Genomic DNA, 18,941 nt, shown 5'->3' with positions numbered 1-18,941 from the left:
TAAGTTTGTCAATTAATGTAAAATTTTGTGGAACTTTATGTTGCTATGATATATTTGTAGTTGTAGATAAAAAGTGATGTTAATAATGAACCCAAATGAGAACCTATCAACTCAACTATTGTGAAAAATTATGTATGTGAGAAATGTTATTTACATAATATTTTCATAACAAATTTTTAGATAACAAGACCTGTCATCTAAAATTTGTAGTAAAAATGTTGTGAAAATACTATAGACATGCCACTTCTTCTTTCTTGTATACGCAGCAGGTAAAAAATCATATGTTTTTGGTGAAAGGAAAAGAAAATTTGTAGTGAGTGAGGAGAAAGCAGGGCACGTTGATAGGGAGATGGACCACAAAATGCATAGTCTCCTTCAGACAGAAATTTGTTGGACCACCTGCAAAGTGTCAGACACGTTCAAATATGGACCTAATTGCAGCAGCCTCGAACCAAAATGTTCTTAGGACAATAAAGGAAAAGAATCCAAAACAAGAGATGAGATAAATATATAAATGAAATGGCACCCTTGACTCCTGCAAAGTGTCAGACAGGCTTCAAATATGGACCTAATTGCAGCAGCCTTGAACCAAAATGTTCTTAGGACAATAAAGGAAAAGAATCCAAGACAAGAGATGAGATAAATATATAAATGAAATGGCACCCTTGACTCCGTACTGTGTCGATTGTGGTGCACTTTGCGCCATCCCATAAATATTTATGCTATAATCCGCATGCATGGTTAATGCCTTAATCCGCTTTCCACCTTCCCTAAGACAGCCATTATTATGCATTATTTATTAACTTTTACATTTACTATTTACCTATATCTCAGAGAAGTAAAGCATGGCATGGCATGAAAGATTGCAAAAAGGGATTCCATGCACATCTTACTTTCTGTATTTTATTTATAAATCTCTCTTTTATCTTATTTTATTTACGCAAAATATGAAAAAGAATTAAGGTTTAATACTTATTAACTCAAGAGTACAGTGATTCGATGTTACTATCTAGCTCTTTTCATTCCAAGACTTGGATTGAAATTCCTTCTCCCTGTTTATTGTAAGTAAAAATCATTATATTGTATATATACACAACAATAATAATAACAATATTAATAACAGTAATAGTCATGACGACAACAATCAAGTTTTTGTCAATTATAGACCATTAACAAACTAGTTAGGGTCACTAACTTACACGTATTCTTTTTTGTTATTCTCTTCTATCCAAAATTGTTACTTTTTGTTACCTCCTTATTTGGCATGTCATTTTTACTAATTCTACTAATATCATTTTAGATCTTCTACTACCTCTTCTTATTTTCTCGACTTGAATCAACTTACAGTTTCTCATTGGTGTATTAATTGCTTAACTATACATGACCAACTACCTTAAGTGATTCACTCTCAACTTTTCATCAATAGGGGTCACCCCATTGTTTAAATAAATTTCATCATTTCAAATCCTAATTTTCCTTGTATTTTAATTTATTCATCTTAACATTCTTATTTCAACTGTACTCATTTTATGAATATGTTTCTTAAGAGCCCAACATCCAATACCATAGAACATAACTAGTTTTATAGATGTCTTATAATATTTTCCTATGTCCTAATGTGCTTCTCTACTTTTATTAATATTATATCTCATCTACTTATTCAACAACATTTATTTTCTAAAGCATCTCTCTAAATTTCTAAATTGACATTAATTCCAAGTTTAGAATGAAACCTATTTGACTAACGTTTGTCCATTTTTTAAGGTGATTAAGTGTGTGTCCTTCGCCTTTTTTTATCAGCTAGCAATTTTTCTTTTTACGATATTTCCATGGTGAGAATTTGCAAGGATTCTTCCCTATTTTCACAATGGAAATACAATGAAATTCTAAATTGTATCTCATGCTCACGTGTATGTTATCCATCATCAAGTAGCACCAAAGTCTTCGTGCTCCAAGGTGCACCACTAGTCTTGTGTTATGATTTATTTCATACACACAGGGAGGTTAGCACAATTAATTGATGTGGGCTAGGGCATCACAATAGTGGATCATTACATTAAGGGGAGTTTGGTTTCTTGTGATGCACATTATGATGATATGACATTAAAAATTTTTGTTTATTTTATTTTTTCTAACATTACCATAATTTAAAATTACAAAATATATTACATCATTTTAATCTCATCACCTTCTTAATTAATGTAATATTGTATTATTGTATTGAAATTACATTAATGTAATATTATAATAACGTAATATTATGGCATAACATAACATCATAGCAAACTAAATGCCCCCTAAGTGTACTCTCAAGGCTCATACATCAATCGCCAGAAGCACTATTAAAGTATGTTTGGTACACTGAATGTAAATTATATTAAGAATAGTAATCTTTATTACTGGGAATAGAAGATATTGTAATGGAATAACTATTACTATTCATAAGTTTGGTTGTTACATATAAAAAACTTGTAAAAAATGATGTATAAGGAAACTTTATATTGTTGGAAATATATTAATTTTAAAACTTTTTTTTTTTTTTGGCTCGGTAATTGCACAGAATAGAACCCACAAGCTAATGATTACAACGGAACCGGGTACCACTAGACTACAAAGCCCAGTGGTAATTTTAAAACCTATTATATACACTAAGGAATAGCTATTACATCCATTTTAAAGAGGAATAACTATTCTTCAATTTAAAGAATAGTTATTCCAATGTAATAAATAATTCATATAATAAAGCTGCAACCAAATGACCGAATTGATATTACACATGAATAACTATTCCATTACTGGAGCTATTACAAAGTACCAAACGTACCCTTAGTGTAACGATCCAATTTTAAATATATTTCTACTTTAGTTGACAAAATGATCAAATGCATTTTTTAAATTAAATTTATAGCTAACTTTGGGTCCATGTTAAATAATTTGAGGAAGTCGGTTCAAGTCACTCAAGTATGCCATCCTATAAATCTTGCAATTTTTGTGATAAGGCTACTTCCTCTTCCATGATCTTGGACGACTTAACATCTTCTAGGGTTATCTTAAAACTTAAGAAAGCCACGAGCTTAGGTAATCTTTTCTCCCTTTTTTTTTTTCTAGGGTTCGAGAAATCCAGAGTAAGGGAAAGTGTAAGGTTGAATATAATCAACCATCTTGTTGGATTTATTCCGTGCCAAATTTGCTTGTATTTTAGCATTTATTAACCCTATATTTAGGTGGGAATCTTATAAGAGTAGTGAGTGAAAGAGTGTGAAGAAATGCTCAAAATTGTACAAAGAAACAGGGACTCGCGATTGGATCTCGTGGGTGGCTCGCGACTTACAAGTCACCAGAAGGTGTACACGTACCAAGCATGCCAGAAGCTAAAAAGTCACGCCAGCTGTTGCACTACAGGACAAAAGTCCTAGGCTGGCCAAGCAGTTAGCTCATGGCTTGAACTCGCAACTCAACCTAGTCGCGAGGTCAAGTCGCCAGAACACCCCATTTGGAAAAAACTGACATTTCACATTCCATTCTCACCCTAGTATAAATACCCCTCATTCCCACGAAATGTAGAGAGTTTCCAGAGAGAATTTTAAGAGAGAAACCCTAGAGAAAAACAAGATTGCCTCATCCCCAATCTTCACTAAGAGACTCTTCAAATTTTTCTATTCTCTTCCTCTCCATTGATACATCCTTGAGAGGTTCTTGACAAAATCATTTTCTCACCATACCCACATCTGTGAAAAGGTTCTTTTAGTGCTAAGGGAAGCAATTTGGAAGGCAACCTCGTTGGAGGAGGAAGCTTGGAGGGCTTAGGTACCTAGGTAGATTAGGCTTGGAGGGTCTATTGCTGTTCATGTATCCCAACTACATTTTCTAGTGGATTATTGACCGCTTGGAGGGCGGCGAAAAGGTTTTACGCCAAGAGTTTTGATTTCCTCTTCGATAACACATCGTGTGTTGTCCCTATGTTTGCATCTCTCTTCCTTTTATCTTTGCCTTTTATTTTCTGCTGTAGATGTGATTATAATTGGCTTAGATTATTTATCAATTTTGTGTTTGGCTTATGTTCATGTTCCGCACATTAATTGTTTGATAACAAGCTTGAATTGATAATTTGTAATTTGAGGTTTAAACGTTCAAAGGTGTTTTACACACATATTGAACATTCAATTGGTATCAGAGCAGGTGCACTCTTTGTGGTTTGATTACCTGAGTGTAATCCTAGACTCCTTGGTTATGGATGCAGCCGTGAAAAAGGTCATGCTGAATTGTGGTTTAGATATTTGTGATAATGACTCTATGAGTATGTTTGAAGGGTGTTCTAAAAATAAACTCTTAGAGTTAATAAAATCTAGGAAACATGCTATGATGTTCGTTCACATGCTGAAATACTTTGAAAATAAGAACCACATCTTACACAATAGTTTATATGAGTCTAACTCTTTGATTGAGAAGTACAAAAGAAGAAATAGAACATTGTGTGAAAATGTTGATAATCTGGAAAAGAAAATTCAATCTGGCAGAAGCATAAAAAATAAAGATAAATTTCTGTTTGATGGTCAAGAATGCTTCTCTCATGCTTGTCTGTTTGTGCACACCTCATTGAAAGTATTTAACTCATGCTTATGGTATCTTGACAGTGGATGTTCTCATATGACAAGAGATAAATCACTATTTAAGACTTTTAAAGAGAAAGCCTGTGATTATGTGACTTTTGGTAATGGGAGCCATGCTCAAGTTTTCGACAAAGGGACGGTTGAAATACCGAGATTACTTCTACTGAAAGATGTGCTATACATCAAAGGATTGAAGACGAATCTCTTAAGCATCACTCAAATATGTGATGAGGATTTTCTTGTCCAATTCTCAAAGAAGGGGTGCATAATCATCGATGAAAAAGGGATTCAAGTCTTGGAGGGAAATAGGACTATTGATAATTGCTATGAAGTAGTTCCTACGGCACCTATTTCATGTAGAAGTGCTCATGTTGATATGCTGAAACTTTGGCATCACAGATTTGGACATGCAAATTTCAAAGAAGTATCTAAAGTCTCTAAACTTGAGGCAATTGAGGGACTTCCAAAGTTTGGAAAGGTGGAGAAGACTATATGTGGAGCATGCCAAATGGGAAAACAAATAAATGCAAGCCATCACAAGGTGAATGTGATTGCTACCTCACGGTGTTTAGAGCTTCTTCACGTTGATCTAATGGGGCCTACAAGAACTAAAAGCCTAGGAGGAAAGAGATACATTATGGTGGTAGTTGATTATTTCTCAAGGTACTCTTGGGTGGAATTTCTTAGAGAGAAGTTCGAAGCATGTGATAAAATGCAAAGGCTATGCAAGAGACTGCAGATTGAAAAAGGAGTTCCTATAGTCAAAATTAAAAGTGATCATGGGAAGGAATTTGAGAATGCTAAATTTGAAGCTTTTTGTGAAGAGCATGGTATCAAGAAAGATTTTTCAGCTTCAAAGACTCTACAACAGAATGGGGTGGTTGAAAGAAAGAACTGGGCGATCCAAGAGATAGCAAGAGTCATGCTACTCAACAAAAACATCCCACAAAGATTCTGGGCTGAAGCTATGAACACATCATGTCACATTTGTAATAGAATCTATTTCCGAGCATGGACAAAGAAGACGTCATATGAAATATGGAGAGAAAAGAAACCCAAGGTGAAGTATTTTAGAATATTTGGGAGCCCGTGTTACATTCTAAATGACAGGGAAAATCCGGAAAAATTTGATGCTAAGAGTGATGAAGGAATATTCCTAGGTTACTCCACAAATAGCCAAGCTTATAGAGTGTAGAACAAACAAACTAAGACGGTGATGGAGTCAATCAATGTGGTCATAGACGACACCATATCAGAAAAGAAAATTGAGGATGATGGAAAGGGGCTCAAACTCAAGAATGAGGATGATGATGATATGCCCCTAAGTGATGATGCTGAGAAAGAAACACCCAGAAAGGAGTCTACACCCCCTATATCAAGAAGAGAGACTAGATCAACACAAGAAGTCTCAAGTCCACTCACACCTCCAGAAGTTCAACCCCTAATTTCTCGTGATGAGGAACTCTCAACTTCCAAGAAACCTTCATCAAGAGTGACTCTCAATCACCCATCAAGTAATATTATTGGTGATGTAAATGAGGAATTTTTTTGAGAAAATGACCAAGGTATAGTGCTAACCATGTGACATACAACTGTTATCTTGCTCAATTTGAACCCAAAAAGGTAGAAAAAAGCTTTGAAAGATGAGAATTGGGTAGAGTCTATGCACCAAGAGCTACATCAATTTGTTATAAATGATGTATGGGAATTGGTTTCAAGGCCTGAAGATACACATGTGATCGGCACAAAGTGGATTTTTAAGAACAAAACAGATGAAGATGGTGAAGTTTTTCGAAATAAGTCTAGATTGGTGGCTAAGGGGTATACTCAAGTGGAAGGCATAGATTTCGATGAATTGTTTGCTCCGGTAGCAAGACTAGAGTCCATTCGAATTCTCTTGTCCATAGCATGCATCATGAATTTCAAGTTGTACCAAATAGATGTGAAGAGTGCCTTCTTGAATGGTTTTCTAAATGAAGAAGTCTTTGTTGAGCAACCAAAGGGGTTTGAAGATCCTCACTTTTCGGGTCATGTGCTAAGATTGAAGAAAGATTTGTATGGGTTGAAGCAAGCACCAAGAGCATGGTATGATCGTCTCACCACTTACCTATTAGATCATGGGTTCAAAAGAGGTCAAGCAGATCGAACATTGTTTGTTAAAAGAGATGAGAAATCGCTCCTTGTCGCTTAAGTGTACGTGAATGATATTATTTTTGGATCCATAATTGATCAACTAGCTCATGAGTTTTTGGAAGAAATGAAAAGGGAATTTGAAATGAGCATGGTGGGAGAGTTAAACTACTTCTTAGGGCTTTAAGTGAAACAACGGAAAGATGGAATATTCATTTCTCAAGAGAAGTATGCCAAAAATCTTGTCATATGCCAAAAATCTTGTCAAAAGATTTGGCCTGGATTCTAAAAAACATACTTTTACTCCCATGAGTTCCTCTACAAAACTAAGCATACATGCAACCGGTGTTGACGTCAATCCAACACTTTATCAAAGTATGATTGGTAGTCTTCTCTATCTCACAGCAAGTAGGCTAGATATTGCATTCAGTGTTGGGGTATGTACACGGTTCCAAGTTGCTCCTAAAGAATCCCACTTAACAGCAGTAAAGCAAATCATTCGCTATGTCAATGGCACATCTGACTATGGGATGTGGTATACAAAATATTCGAATGAGTGTTTGACGGAATATTCAAATGCTGACTAGGTAGGGTGCATTGATGATAGAAAAAGCACTTCTGGTGGGTGCTTCTATCTTGGAAATAACTTGGTTTTATGGATGAGCAAAAAGCAAAATTTAGTGTCCCTTTCAACAGCTGAAACTGAATACATTGCAGTAGGAAGTTGTTGTGTACAATCGTTATGGATGAGAAAGCTACTGCATGACTATTGAATTTCTCAAGACACTATATGTGTGTTCTGTGATAACACTAGTGCCATAAACTTGTTAAAAAATCCAGTTCAGTACTCCAAATCAAAGCATATCGAGATCCGTTATCACTTCATTCGGGATTTGGTAGAAGACAAGATAGTATGTCTAGAGTTCATCAATACTGACAACTAAAAGGCAGACATATTCACCAAACCTCTTGATGACCCGAGGTTTGAATCCTTGCATAAGACAATTGGTGTTGGTATCATGTCTTGAACTCTATCTTCCATGAAATCTTATTGTGTTCTTATTTGCATTGTGTTTCTTACTTTTTTCATCCTTGTTTTTATGTTAGTTTTTCATTGTTGTTCTGTTTTTTATCAATCTTTTACTGCTTTTGTGTCAAAAATCCAAAAATACATAAAAAGTAGAAAATCCTAAAAAGTTTGATCGGCTTTGTTGAGTTTTGTCTCAAAGCATGTTTTACCTTGTACATTTGTACTAATGGCTTTGTGCATCTACTGAGTTTAGCTTGTCTCTTATGCACTCGTATCAATGTGGAAGAAATTCTTGAAATCTATGTGATTGTTGTAAATAAATCTTCAACCTTGTCATGAATAATTAGTGAATGGTTTTATTGATCTTGAGACATGCATAGATTTGTGCTTATATATCTTCTCACTTTTATTTTTATTGCTTTTAATTAAAGGGCTCACCAAATGTAAATCTCCAAATGAAAAGAAATATTAAGCTGCAAAAGCCTGTCGCACATACTAGTATTTGACTAGGAAAAAGGAAAAGCGACCAAAATATAATGTATGATGCCCAAAAAGCCAAAAGCTAACTCATCAAATTGAAATATTGAAAATTCCAAGCATCGATCTCAAAATAAGATGTTTTGATTCAAAATGATCAAATGATATGATGTATTTGGAGCCAAATGAAAAGCTTCAAAGAAATGTACTCAAGTTTATGTGGGAGGTCATATATGCATACTTCTATAATTGAGATAGGTCACATTATCTAGTACTAGTTGTGTATATCTTGATTGAATTGATCATTGAAGCTTCACATTAGACTAAGGACTATCTCATTCTTAATATTCACACACTTCACACAAGTTTATGTTCAATGAATGCCATATTCATTTGTGTGATTGTACTTGTTTAAATGTGTTTTCACAAGCTCAATCTTTGTTGATCAAACACAAAAAGATTTTTGAGTGTTTTAGCTTGTTTTTGGAAAGTATTTTGTTTTTACAAAAATGTCAAAAATTTCAAAAACGATGTTGCCCTAGTTTGGTGACTCAGTCACGGGTTGGTTTAGTCACATGCCCTAGTCGCGAGCTCACTCCAAGATTTTTCACGACTCACTGGCAAGTCAAGGTCTCAGTCGCGAAAAATACTTAGAAAATTTTTCAAAATTTGAGTTTTTATGATTTTCACGACTCAGTATGACGACTTGTTCGCAGGTGGAAGGTCTAGTCGCGAGGGGTACACAGAGATTTTCGCGGCTCACCTGGCAACTGTATCGCGGGTAGACCTTCTAGTCGCGAAAAACACTTAGAAAATTTTCCAGAAATCTTAACTTCTGTGTGTTTCACAACTTACCTGGCGATTGAATCCAGTCGCGAAAAACGCGTTTTTTGCTTTTTAAAGTCAGTTTTAAAATCTTTTTCAGTTTTTTCCTCGTCCTTTTGTGACTGTTTATTGTCTTCCCCATTTCACTCTTACAAACACTCCGAGTATTTCTTCGAAAATCCTCCATTTCTGCATCTTTTCTTCTCAAATCTTCAACAAAAAGGTATGGATTTTCTTTTTTTCACTTCATACTTACTGATTTGATCATTATTTTCTTGATTTATGAGTTGCTATTGTGGTTTGTGATTTATCATGTTCGAACATGGGTTTCTGATTTTCTAATTTTATTGTGTGTTTATGAGGGTTTTTATATTGATCTTCTCTATTTTGTATACCTATTATGGTTTTGGTTGTATACACAAACTCATTGTCATGGCTTGAACCTAAATCTCAAGTGTTTAGGGTTTTCTTCATCATCAATGGTGTGAAACTGACACATTGCTAATACTGTTTGGTGTTTTGTTTGGTTTCTCTTGTTTGTGATAAACCATGTTGTAGTGTCAAAATGTCTTCATTCAAGAGATCAGCTGTGAAAGGAGGTAGCAGCAAAGGGAAGGAACCTGTCATTGAAATTGATAATTTCTCTCCTAGACCAAAAAGGACTCATTCCCCATCAGGTGTGTTCGATCCTAACAAGTTCCACTCGTATGCTGCTTTTCAGACTCATGAAAATTATTTTAGAAATGCTACATCATTGATTGAAAGGGTCATTGATCAACATTCTCTTATTGACACTAACATCCCTCAATGGTTTGCTTATAAGGATTGGAATTATCTTCTCTCCAACCTTGATGATGCATATGAGAATTTAGTAAAAGAATTTTATGCCAATGCAATTGTTGAAGGAGATGAACTTAAGTGCTGGGTTAGAACAAAAAGTTTCTCAGTCTCTCCCACATACCTGGCAGAGATTCTTCACATCAACCGGCCAATACTTGGAAACTCACTGGTTTATGATGATCTATATCCAAATGAGGAATTACTTTGGGAAGTTCTTGGAAAAGATTTGGAATTTTCCTCAAATGAGAACTCAGTCAGTGTTTCATCTCTTCCTCCAAAATTTAGGGTGCTTACGATCGTCATGTTTCATAACCTGTACCCCCTATCCAGCACAGGGTATATGAACCTCGAGCGTGCACTGTTCCTTCATGATCTGATCTCTGATATAGAGATTGACATTTGTGCTCATATCTTTCAAATCCTTCGCAAAACTGTTCTACGAACTGAGTCAAAGATATGCATTCCTTTTTGCTGTCTCATTTTAAGGATTTTGAAGCTTAAAGGGCTCCATCTTTCAGAAAATGAATTTCCCTGTATAAAACCAAGTCCAATCAACATGCGTACATTCAACGCTAGCATTGGTCATAGTAAGAAGGGAATCAAGACAGAATCTTCAATGTCCCACAGTGGTTCGCACTCTAGCTCATTCCCCATGGACGAGAAGCTAGACTCTATTGTAGCATCTATCCATAAGCTGAGTACAAAGATGTCCGGACTTACATCCATCTTGCACCATCTCAACATTCGATGGGATATGAAGTTCACCTCTATCCAAGCTCAATTGGATCAAATTCAAAGAAACCTAGAAGATGATGAGGACTAGCTATTCCATGACAAAAAGGGGGAGTTTAACAAAAGGGGCAGATTTTAGCAAACAGGCCTTTGTTTATCGCTTTTGTCTAACTTTAGCATATTTCTGTATCCATATTATATTATTCAGTACTTTATATTTTCTATGTTTGTACCTATTACCTTTGTAGGTTTTTAAGGTTCTTAGTTTAAACTTTGTACCCATGTTGCTTTTGTAAGCTTTTAGAGTTTGTTTCTATGCATATTTGTAGGCTTTTATGGTCTGTACCATGCTGTTGCAGCCTTTATGCTGTTGGTTTGTACTTCAAGCAAAATGTTATGCATTTTCTTTAAGTACTCTCACTCTTGTGCCCTTGTAGGATTTTATTCCTAGATGCATATACTTTATGTATTGTGCATTGGTTGAGTGTTGGTCATTCAAGTAACTTGCTTCGTGCTTATCAGCTTGAGTGTCCTAATGTTCATTCCAAGTGAGAATGAACATTGTGGTCACTTTCTTACAATGATTGCTTGTTTGGTCAAACCATGGTTTATTACTTTATTCCATTTTGCTTGATCGCATTGTGCTTGTTGTATATGCATTACATGTTTTTTGCATACAATGATCTTATTGTGTTATTGTGTTTCAGAAGATGTTTTGGTTTATGGTTCAAGAGCTTCTCAGATTCTAGAGTTAGGTGTAAGTGAGTTTTCCAACTGTTCCCAACTCACACGTTAAGTCTAGAGTTTGTTTTAGAGTTTTGTCAAAGAATGGCCAAAGGGGGAGTTGTAAGGTTGAATTTAATTAACCATCTTATTGGCTTTATTCCGTGCCAAATTTGCTTGTTTAGCATTTAGTAACCCTGTATTTAGGTGAGAATCTTGTAAGGGTAGTGAGTGAGAAAGTGTGAAGAAATGCTCAAGATTGTGCAAAGAAACAGGGATTCACGACTGGATCTCGCGGATGGCTCGTGGCTTGCAAGTCGCCAGAAGGTGCACACGTGCCAAGTATGCCAAAAGCTGAAGAGTCGTGCCAGCTGTTGCACTACAAGACAAAAGTCCCAGGCTGGCCAGGTAGTTAACTCACAGCTTGAACTCACGACTCAACCCAGTCGCGAGGTCAAGTCGCCAGAACACCCTGTTTGGGAAAATTTGATGTTTCACATTTCATTCTCACCCTAGTATAAATACCCCTCATTCTCACGAAATGTAGAGAGCTTCTAGAGAGAATTTTGAGAGAGAAACCATAGAGAAAAACAAGATTGCCTCATCTTTAATCTTCACTAAGAGACTCTTCAAATTCCTCTACTTTCTTCCTTTCCATTGATACATTCTTGAGAGGTTCTTGACCAAATCTTTTTCTCACCATACCCATGTCTGTGAGAAGGTTCTTTTGGTGCTAAGGGAAGCAGTTTAGAAGGGACCAATGATTATTGGTTGATGCTATGGGTTATAGCGGAATCCGGTAAGTTAGAGAAGAAAAAGGTTCAGCGTAACCTCATTGGAGCAGGAAGTTTAGAGGGCTTAGGTACCTGGATAGATTAGGCTTTGAGGGTTTATTGCTGTTCATGTATCCCAACTACATTTTCTAATGGATTATTGACCGCTTGGAGGGCGGCAAAGAGGTTTTATGCCAAGGGCGGCAGAGAAGTTTTACGCCGAGAGCTTCGGTTTCCTCTTCGATAATACATCGCGTGTTGTCCTTGTGTTTGTATCTCTTTTCCCTTTATCTTTGCCTTTTATTTTCTACTGTGGATGTGATTATAATTGACTTAGATTGTTTATCAATTCTGTGTTTGGCTTATGGTCATGTTCCGTACATTAATTGTTTAATAATAAGCTTGAGTTGATAATTTGTAATTTGGGGTCTAAACGTTCAAGGGTGTTTTACACACATATTGAACATTCAGAAAGGATCCCCCCCCCCCCCTCCCCCCCCCCCCCTCTCTCTTAACTAAGTTCCATTGAGGGTGCGCTTGTTCTTAGTAATGATCTTCATGCCTTCTTGAAATCTTGAGCTTTCAATCCAGAAACTTAGTACTAATTCATGTGCTAGCAATGTTAGGGATACAAAATATTTTATAATCTTTTTTATAACTGTTGATATGATAAGTTGTGATGAAAGCACATGAATTGTAACATAGGTTTATACAAAAAAATTTGCCTGACCCGCTTACTCATGCCAACCCATGTATGTTTATTATATGAGGCAATGTAGGTTGGGCATATGACTATCAAATTAGCAGGTCAATTTGACTTTTGGGTTGAGGTTTTTATAAGGGCATGTTTGGTACACTATAATGATTATTACATGGGAATATGAATAAGTATTACAATGACTACATTAAGTTGGAATGTAAAAAGTATTACTATTCATTAGTTTTGTGACTATTTAGGAATAAAATTCTAAATATGCATCCATAATTTAGTAGAGTATAAAAAGAATGTGTAATTAAATCATTTTTAAGTCAAATTTCCTAAAATACACTTATTTTAGGGTGTTCAAAATAGAGCTAATAATTAATAACAAGGAAAATTTATTTTCTTTCCTTTTGAAGATGTGACAACTAATGGTTTTTTAGGAAATTTTTTTTAGAAGTTATTATACAAGGTGAAGGAATAGATATTTAGTACTTTTGATAAGAAATGGTTATTCCTCATTTTAAAGAATAGCTATTCAAAAGAAATAAATATTCATTGTAATAAAAACATAACCAAACAACCGAATAGTTATGCTATAGGAATATCTATTACATTACAGTGTCTATTACAGTCTACCAAACGTGCCCTAATTTATTGAGAATCGACTTGTTTGACTACAATTATATATTAGTATATTAGTATATATTTATTTAAGAATAAATAATGTTGTTATTTTTCTCTTTCCTTTTTTTATATTTATTTGTGAGAACAAAGACTTATTTGAAATAATACCCATTAAAAATATCAACTAAAAATCTCTATCTTATGGCCCATTTAAAATGCCTTAAGTATAAATGTGTTTTGAGTAAATTCATCAACTTACTAAACCTGCCTAACCTATCGATTCAAAATTGTTTAGATTTTCAACTGTCTTGTTTGTTTTTAAAGGTTGATGGATTGGTAATGGATTGAAATATATCTAACTTGCAAATAAGAGTTTGATTAGGAATATCAGCCTCAACCTATGCATCCCAAGTCACCTAACTCTCGTATACACTCCTAGTCTAATAACATTTTTATTGACACTAATCACCAAAAAAAAAAAAGAGAGATTCAAATATATCTTAATATTTTTGGAAAATGATCGAAAAAATCTGTCTATATTTATTGTTCATTTTTAAATCTTCATGGGCCAAAAGAAAAAGAGAGTAAAGTCATCAAAATCAAGCCAAATTGTGCCTATTTGGTATAGATTTCAAGCATCGTTGTTCAAAATAATGTAAAAACTGTAGTTTAAAAAGTGTTGTGAAAATACGTGTTTAAAATATTCATAATGCAGAAAATGTGTTTGGTGCCATATTTCAAATAACATATTTTAAAATGTGAAAAAACATAATTATGTGTTTGGTGTTTGATATGTGTATATGTAAAAAAAAAAAAAAAAAAAAAACTTACAATCACAGTAAAAGTATTTTTATTTTATTTGGAGAGAGAGAAAGTCGAGAAATTATAAGGTCTTTATGGTAGACAAGGGACGTGGTCCACCATTTCACTAAAAAACTCCCACCTATTTAAAATAGCTAAGTTAAAAAAAAAATTAAATAGAAATTGATTACTGACTCATCAATTTTAAATAAATGAGAGTCTTTTAGTGGAATAGTAGACAAGTGATATGGTTCACCAGAAGACTGTATAATTTTGTGAAAAAGTCCCTCATTTTACTGTTGCACAGACCCTCTCTCTTTTCTTTTCTCCCTTGTTGAATTTTTTTTCCATTTAGTGTTAATTTTCTAAGAATATTGTTTGTTGTCCTATTGCAAAACAAACTGGAAAACTAATATCTCGAGTTTTTAATACTCGAGTTCAATAGTAAAACTCAAGTTTTTAAAACTCGAGACCTAAGCGGTGACATCTGATGTGGAAAAAATTCCACGTAGAAATTGAGTTTTAGAAACTCGAGTTCCACCATTTTTCCCGTTCAGATCAACCTTCGTCTTCTTCTTCTTCTTCCCTTGCTTTTCAGTGGATCTCAAACGCAAACGAAGGCAACCCATGTCTCCAAGAACACAAGCAGTGACACCCACCACCTCTTCCATTAGAACCTTGATAGCAAATCGTGGATTTGCAACAACATAGAATAATTACCAAAATCATTCCCATCTCCTCCTGCTCCTCCACTCCAGCCTCCATTACTACCGCCACGTCCATTCCCAGCTCCGCCATCGCTGCCTTCGCCAACAAAAGGCAATAACTTGTTGGGGATTGATTGTTATTGAAAGATGATGATGACAATGAAGATGGAAATGAAATTGAAGCAGGCAGGGTAGCACCAGCATAAAACGAGTTTGTAAAACTCGAGTTACAAATCGAGTCTTAAAAGCTCGAGATCTACGTATCATAATAGTATTCAACTTAACAAGTAGGAAACGAGTCTTTTAAGCCTCGAGTTTTATATAGAATTTGAGTTTCAAAAACTCAAGATACTAGTTTGCAAATTCCTTTTCAAACATGTGTTAACTTACTATACTATAAGCTCTCTTTATGCTAGTCTCAAAATATCCCCCTCCCCTGCTCCTTTCCTCTTTACTTTTTCTTTGTGTCCTCAAAACCCACTGCTCGACCTTCTCTCGGTGGTTCTCATCTCTATCAAAGCATTCCAAGGTGAAGCAAGTCACCTTTGTCGCCGTCAACAACCACCGCAAAACCCACGTATCAAAGACTCTAGCTTGAACTCAAAAAATCCACAGATCTGACTGCAAATCAAGGTTTGAACAAATCTTTGAAATTGTACGTTAATGGTTTTTTAATGTCTCCATAATCTTCTTTTCCTTCTGCACATAACATTTTAATTGATAAATATTATTATAAGATGGGTTTTGTGAAACTTGTGAAGGTTTCTTTAAATCTGAAAAAATGCACTTGCCCGGATGGGTCTTTCACAATGCCCTTCATTAGCTCCAACAATGCTGCCAAATCTGATTGTCTAGAGGCAACTACTACCCACAACAATATTATCAACAGATTACCTACATTCTTTGATTACACAAAGACCCAACTCCCAAAAACTTCAAAAAGAAAAAAAAACAAGGTATTGAAGGAAAATGAAAGATCGGAATGGTACATAATCAATACCAGCAACAAGAATGAGTAAATAGAGGAGTAAAGATGAGATAGAGTCCAGTCTCATGTGAAAGAGGGAGAGAGAGGAGTTTGAGGCGTTAGAGGGAATCTAGACCTGAATGGTAGGAGACAGAGAGAGAAAAGAAGTCTTGGGCGCGTGAGAGAGAGAGAGAGAGAGAGAGAGAGAGAGAGAGAAGAGAAGTTCTGTTTAGTGTGGTCTGATTGGGGTTTACGGTCTTGAAAGTTCAATAAGGGTATACAACACCTTTGAACGTTTAGACCCCAAATAACACAAATACCAATTCAAGCTTTATATCAAACAATTTATGTGCGGAATATGATAACAAACTTATAACAGAATTGATAGAACAATCTAAGCCAAATATAAACACATCCACAGCAGTAAATATAAGGCAAATGTAAAGGGAAAGAAGATGCAAACACACGGACAACACACGATGTGTTATCGAAGAGGAAACCGAAGTTCTCGGCGTAAAACCTCTCCGCCGCCCTCCAAGCGGTCAAATAATCCACTAAAGAATATAGTTGGGATACATGAACAGCAGAAGACCCTCCAAGCCTAATCTACCCAAGTACCTAAGCCCTCCAAGTTTCTTGCTCCAACGAGGTTACGCCGAACCTATTTCTTCTCTAGCTTCTTGGATTCCGCTACTTGACCACAGCATCAACCAATGTATATTGGTTCCTTTCCAAACTGCTTCCCAAAGCACCAAATGGACCTTCTCACAGACGTGGGTGTGGTGAGACAAGGGTTTGGTAAATGACCTCTCAAGGGTATGACAATGGAGAGGAAGAGAGTAGAGGAATTTGTAGAGTCTCTTTAGATGAAGATTGGGGATGAATCAATCTTGTATTTCTCTAGGGTTTTCTCTCACAAAATTCTCTCTGGAAGCTCTCTCAAAATGATGGGTATAAGGGTGTATATATAGTAGGGTGAGAAGGGAATGCAAAACGTCAGTTTTTGCCAAACAGGGCAAGTTGGCGACTTGAACTCGTGGCTTGGCCAAGTTGTGAAATCAAGTCGCGACGTAACGGCCTGGCCAGACTGGAACTTTTGTCTTGTAACGTGACAGCTGGCGCGACCCTTCAGCTTCCTAGTGTGCCTCTCACGTGACTACATTTCGCGGCTTACCAGTCGCGAACCACCCGCGAGTCCTAGTCGCGAGACTCTGTTTTTCTTGCACACTCTTGAGCTTTTCTTCACATCTTCTCACACACTACCCTTACAATTTTCCCACCTAAATACAGGGTTACTAAGTGCTAAATTACAAGCAAATTGGTTACGGAATAAAGTCAATTAGATGGTTGATTAAATTCAATCTTACAGGTCTTTAACATATTTATAAAAATATTATTGAATAATGTTAATTGAAAACAAAAAACTAACAAGGAAAGTTTTTTAAATTTAAGCCTATTTGGTAATGGTTTTTTAAATAATAAAATTGTTGTTTAGTTACAATAATATGTATTTTTATATTACTAAAAAAATTTTACCAATCAGACTCTCAGTGTTATTTTTTTGAAAATATTAATAATTTTTAACACATAATAAGAAGGGAAAAATTAAAAAAAAAAAAACTTATAATAATATATATTTAAAAGGACCTAACCTATTTATAGTCTTATAAAAAAATCCCTTATAATAAGCATTATTTTTTTTTAACTCATAATTTTTAATATTTAAATATTAAAAACGGTTTCACCAGAGGTTGATATTCTTTTTTCTTTTTGTTTCTTTGTTGTTTTGTTCCCGGCCGGCTGTAATAATAAGCGGGCCCAGGATGATAAGAGCATCCAATTCCAATCCCAATCCCAATTTACGTTTGATGTGGCTAGAGCTACCTAGTTGTACGGGTCAAACTAAATTGCAAGAAAGAGGAAGAAATAAAGAAGGACAAAGAGCCAAAAGATGCGCACAGACAAAGAAGCAGCGAGGCAGAACAGTGTCTGAACTGAACTGTGGAGAGGGAAACAGAGAGAGAGAGAGAGAGAGAGAGAGAGAGAGAGAACCTTTTCAGTCAAAAAAGAGCAAGCAACGTGGGTGAAACAGTGAAGCGCACACACAAAGTTTGAATTTTGAAGAGAAAGAGAGTAAAGATGGAAAGGAAAGAAAAAGGTGGTGGGGAGAGTGAGAGAGAAGAGAAAAAAAAGCAAGGATTAATGGTGAAAAAGTTGAAACAAGGTATGTTGTTGGTGGGGAAAAGAGGAGGAGGCCCTTGTACTCCACCACCCACATGGAGACTTGAGCTTGATAACAACCTCACCTTTCCCAACAACGCCAACATATCCACATCAATCTCTGCTAGAAAGCTCTGTGCTAACCTCTGGGAGATTCAGCCCCACCACTACTACCCCGTTGCTAAAATGGGCAAGAATGGTGCTAGGCTTCGCCGCCACAAACGCATGGAAAACAAGGGGTTTCAGATTTCCAAACACTTGGTTGACCCTCCTACTACCCCACCTAAGCAGGTACCACTTTTACCTTTGTGGGTTCTGTAAGTTAACTTTTCATGTGTTCTTGTTGGTCTTTGTCTCTCTCTTGTTTTCTTGATGTTTTTCCCGGGCAAGGCCATTCCACTAGTTTGGTTGTTGAAGTGTTAAATTTAGCTATAATTTTCTTGGCTCCGTGAATTGATCACATATTTAAATTTAGCACAAGTTTTATTTTCAATTTTTGGTTCATTACCATATACTTTATAATTTCACATGTTCATTTGGGGAATTCAGTTCCAAGTTTTCAACTGAATGGTTTCTACTTTGGATTCATGACTTTTTGTTTGCATTTTCCTAAGCATGACTTTTCTTGGGCACGTCTTGATGGATCCGTTTCATTGAAATAGGAGAATTTTAATACATGGTTTCTAGTTGTTCAGACTAGTAACAATTCCTCAATTTAAGTTTATAAATCCAATCTTTAACAATTCCTCATTCACTCTACTTTTTTTTTTTTTTTTTTT

General features: G+C 35.5%; 1 protein-coding gene across 1 annotated transcript in view; it reads left to right on the top strand.

The window, feature by feature from the left end:
• Window positions 1-17,740: 17,740 nt before the first annotated feature.
• Window positions 17,741-18,941, top strand: part of LOC112022947 (uncharacterized protein At5g41620) — a gene marked incomplete in the record, with an annotated part of 4,044 nt that continues 2,843 nt past the window's right edge. Inside the window, 1 exon segment of the mRNA XM_024055569.2 lies at window positions 17,741-18,453. Coding sequence (XP_023911337.2) covers window positions 18,082-18,453 — 372 coding nt within the window.

Source organism: Quercus suber, unplaced genomic scaffold (assembly GCF_002906115.3).
Source record: "Quercus suber isolate HL8 unplaced genomic scaffold, Cork oak 2.0 scaffold_31, whole genome shotgun sequence".
In the NCBI taxonomy this organism is placed as follows: Eukaryota; Viridiplantae; Streptophyta; class Magnoliopsida; order Fagales; family Fagaceae; genus Quercus; species Quercus suber.
The sequence above is the reverse complement of the archived record's forward strand: the minus strand, read 5'-3'. Positions and strand labels throughout refer to the sequence as shown.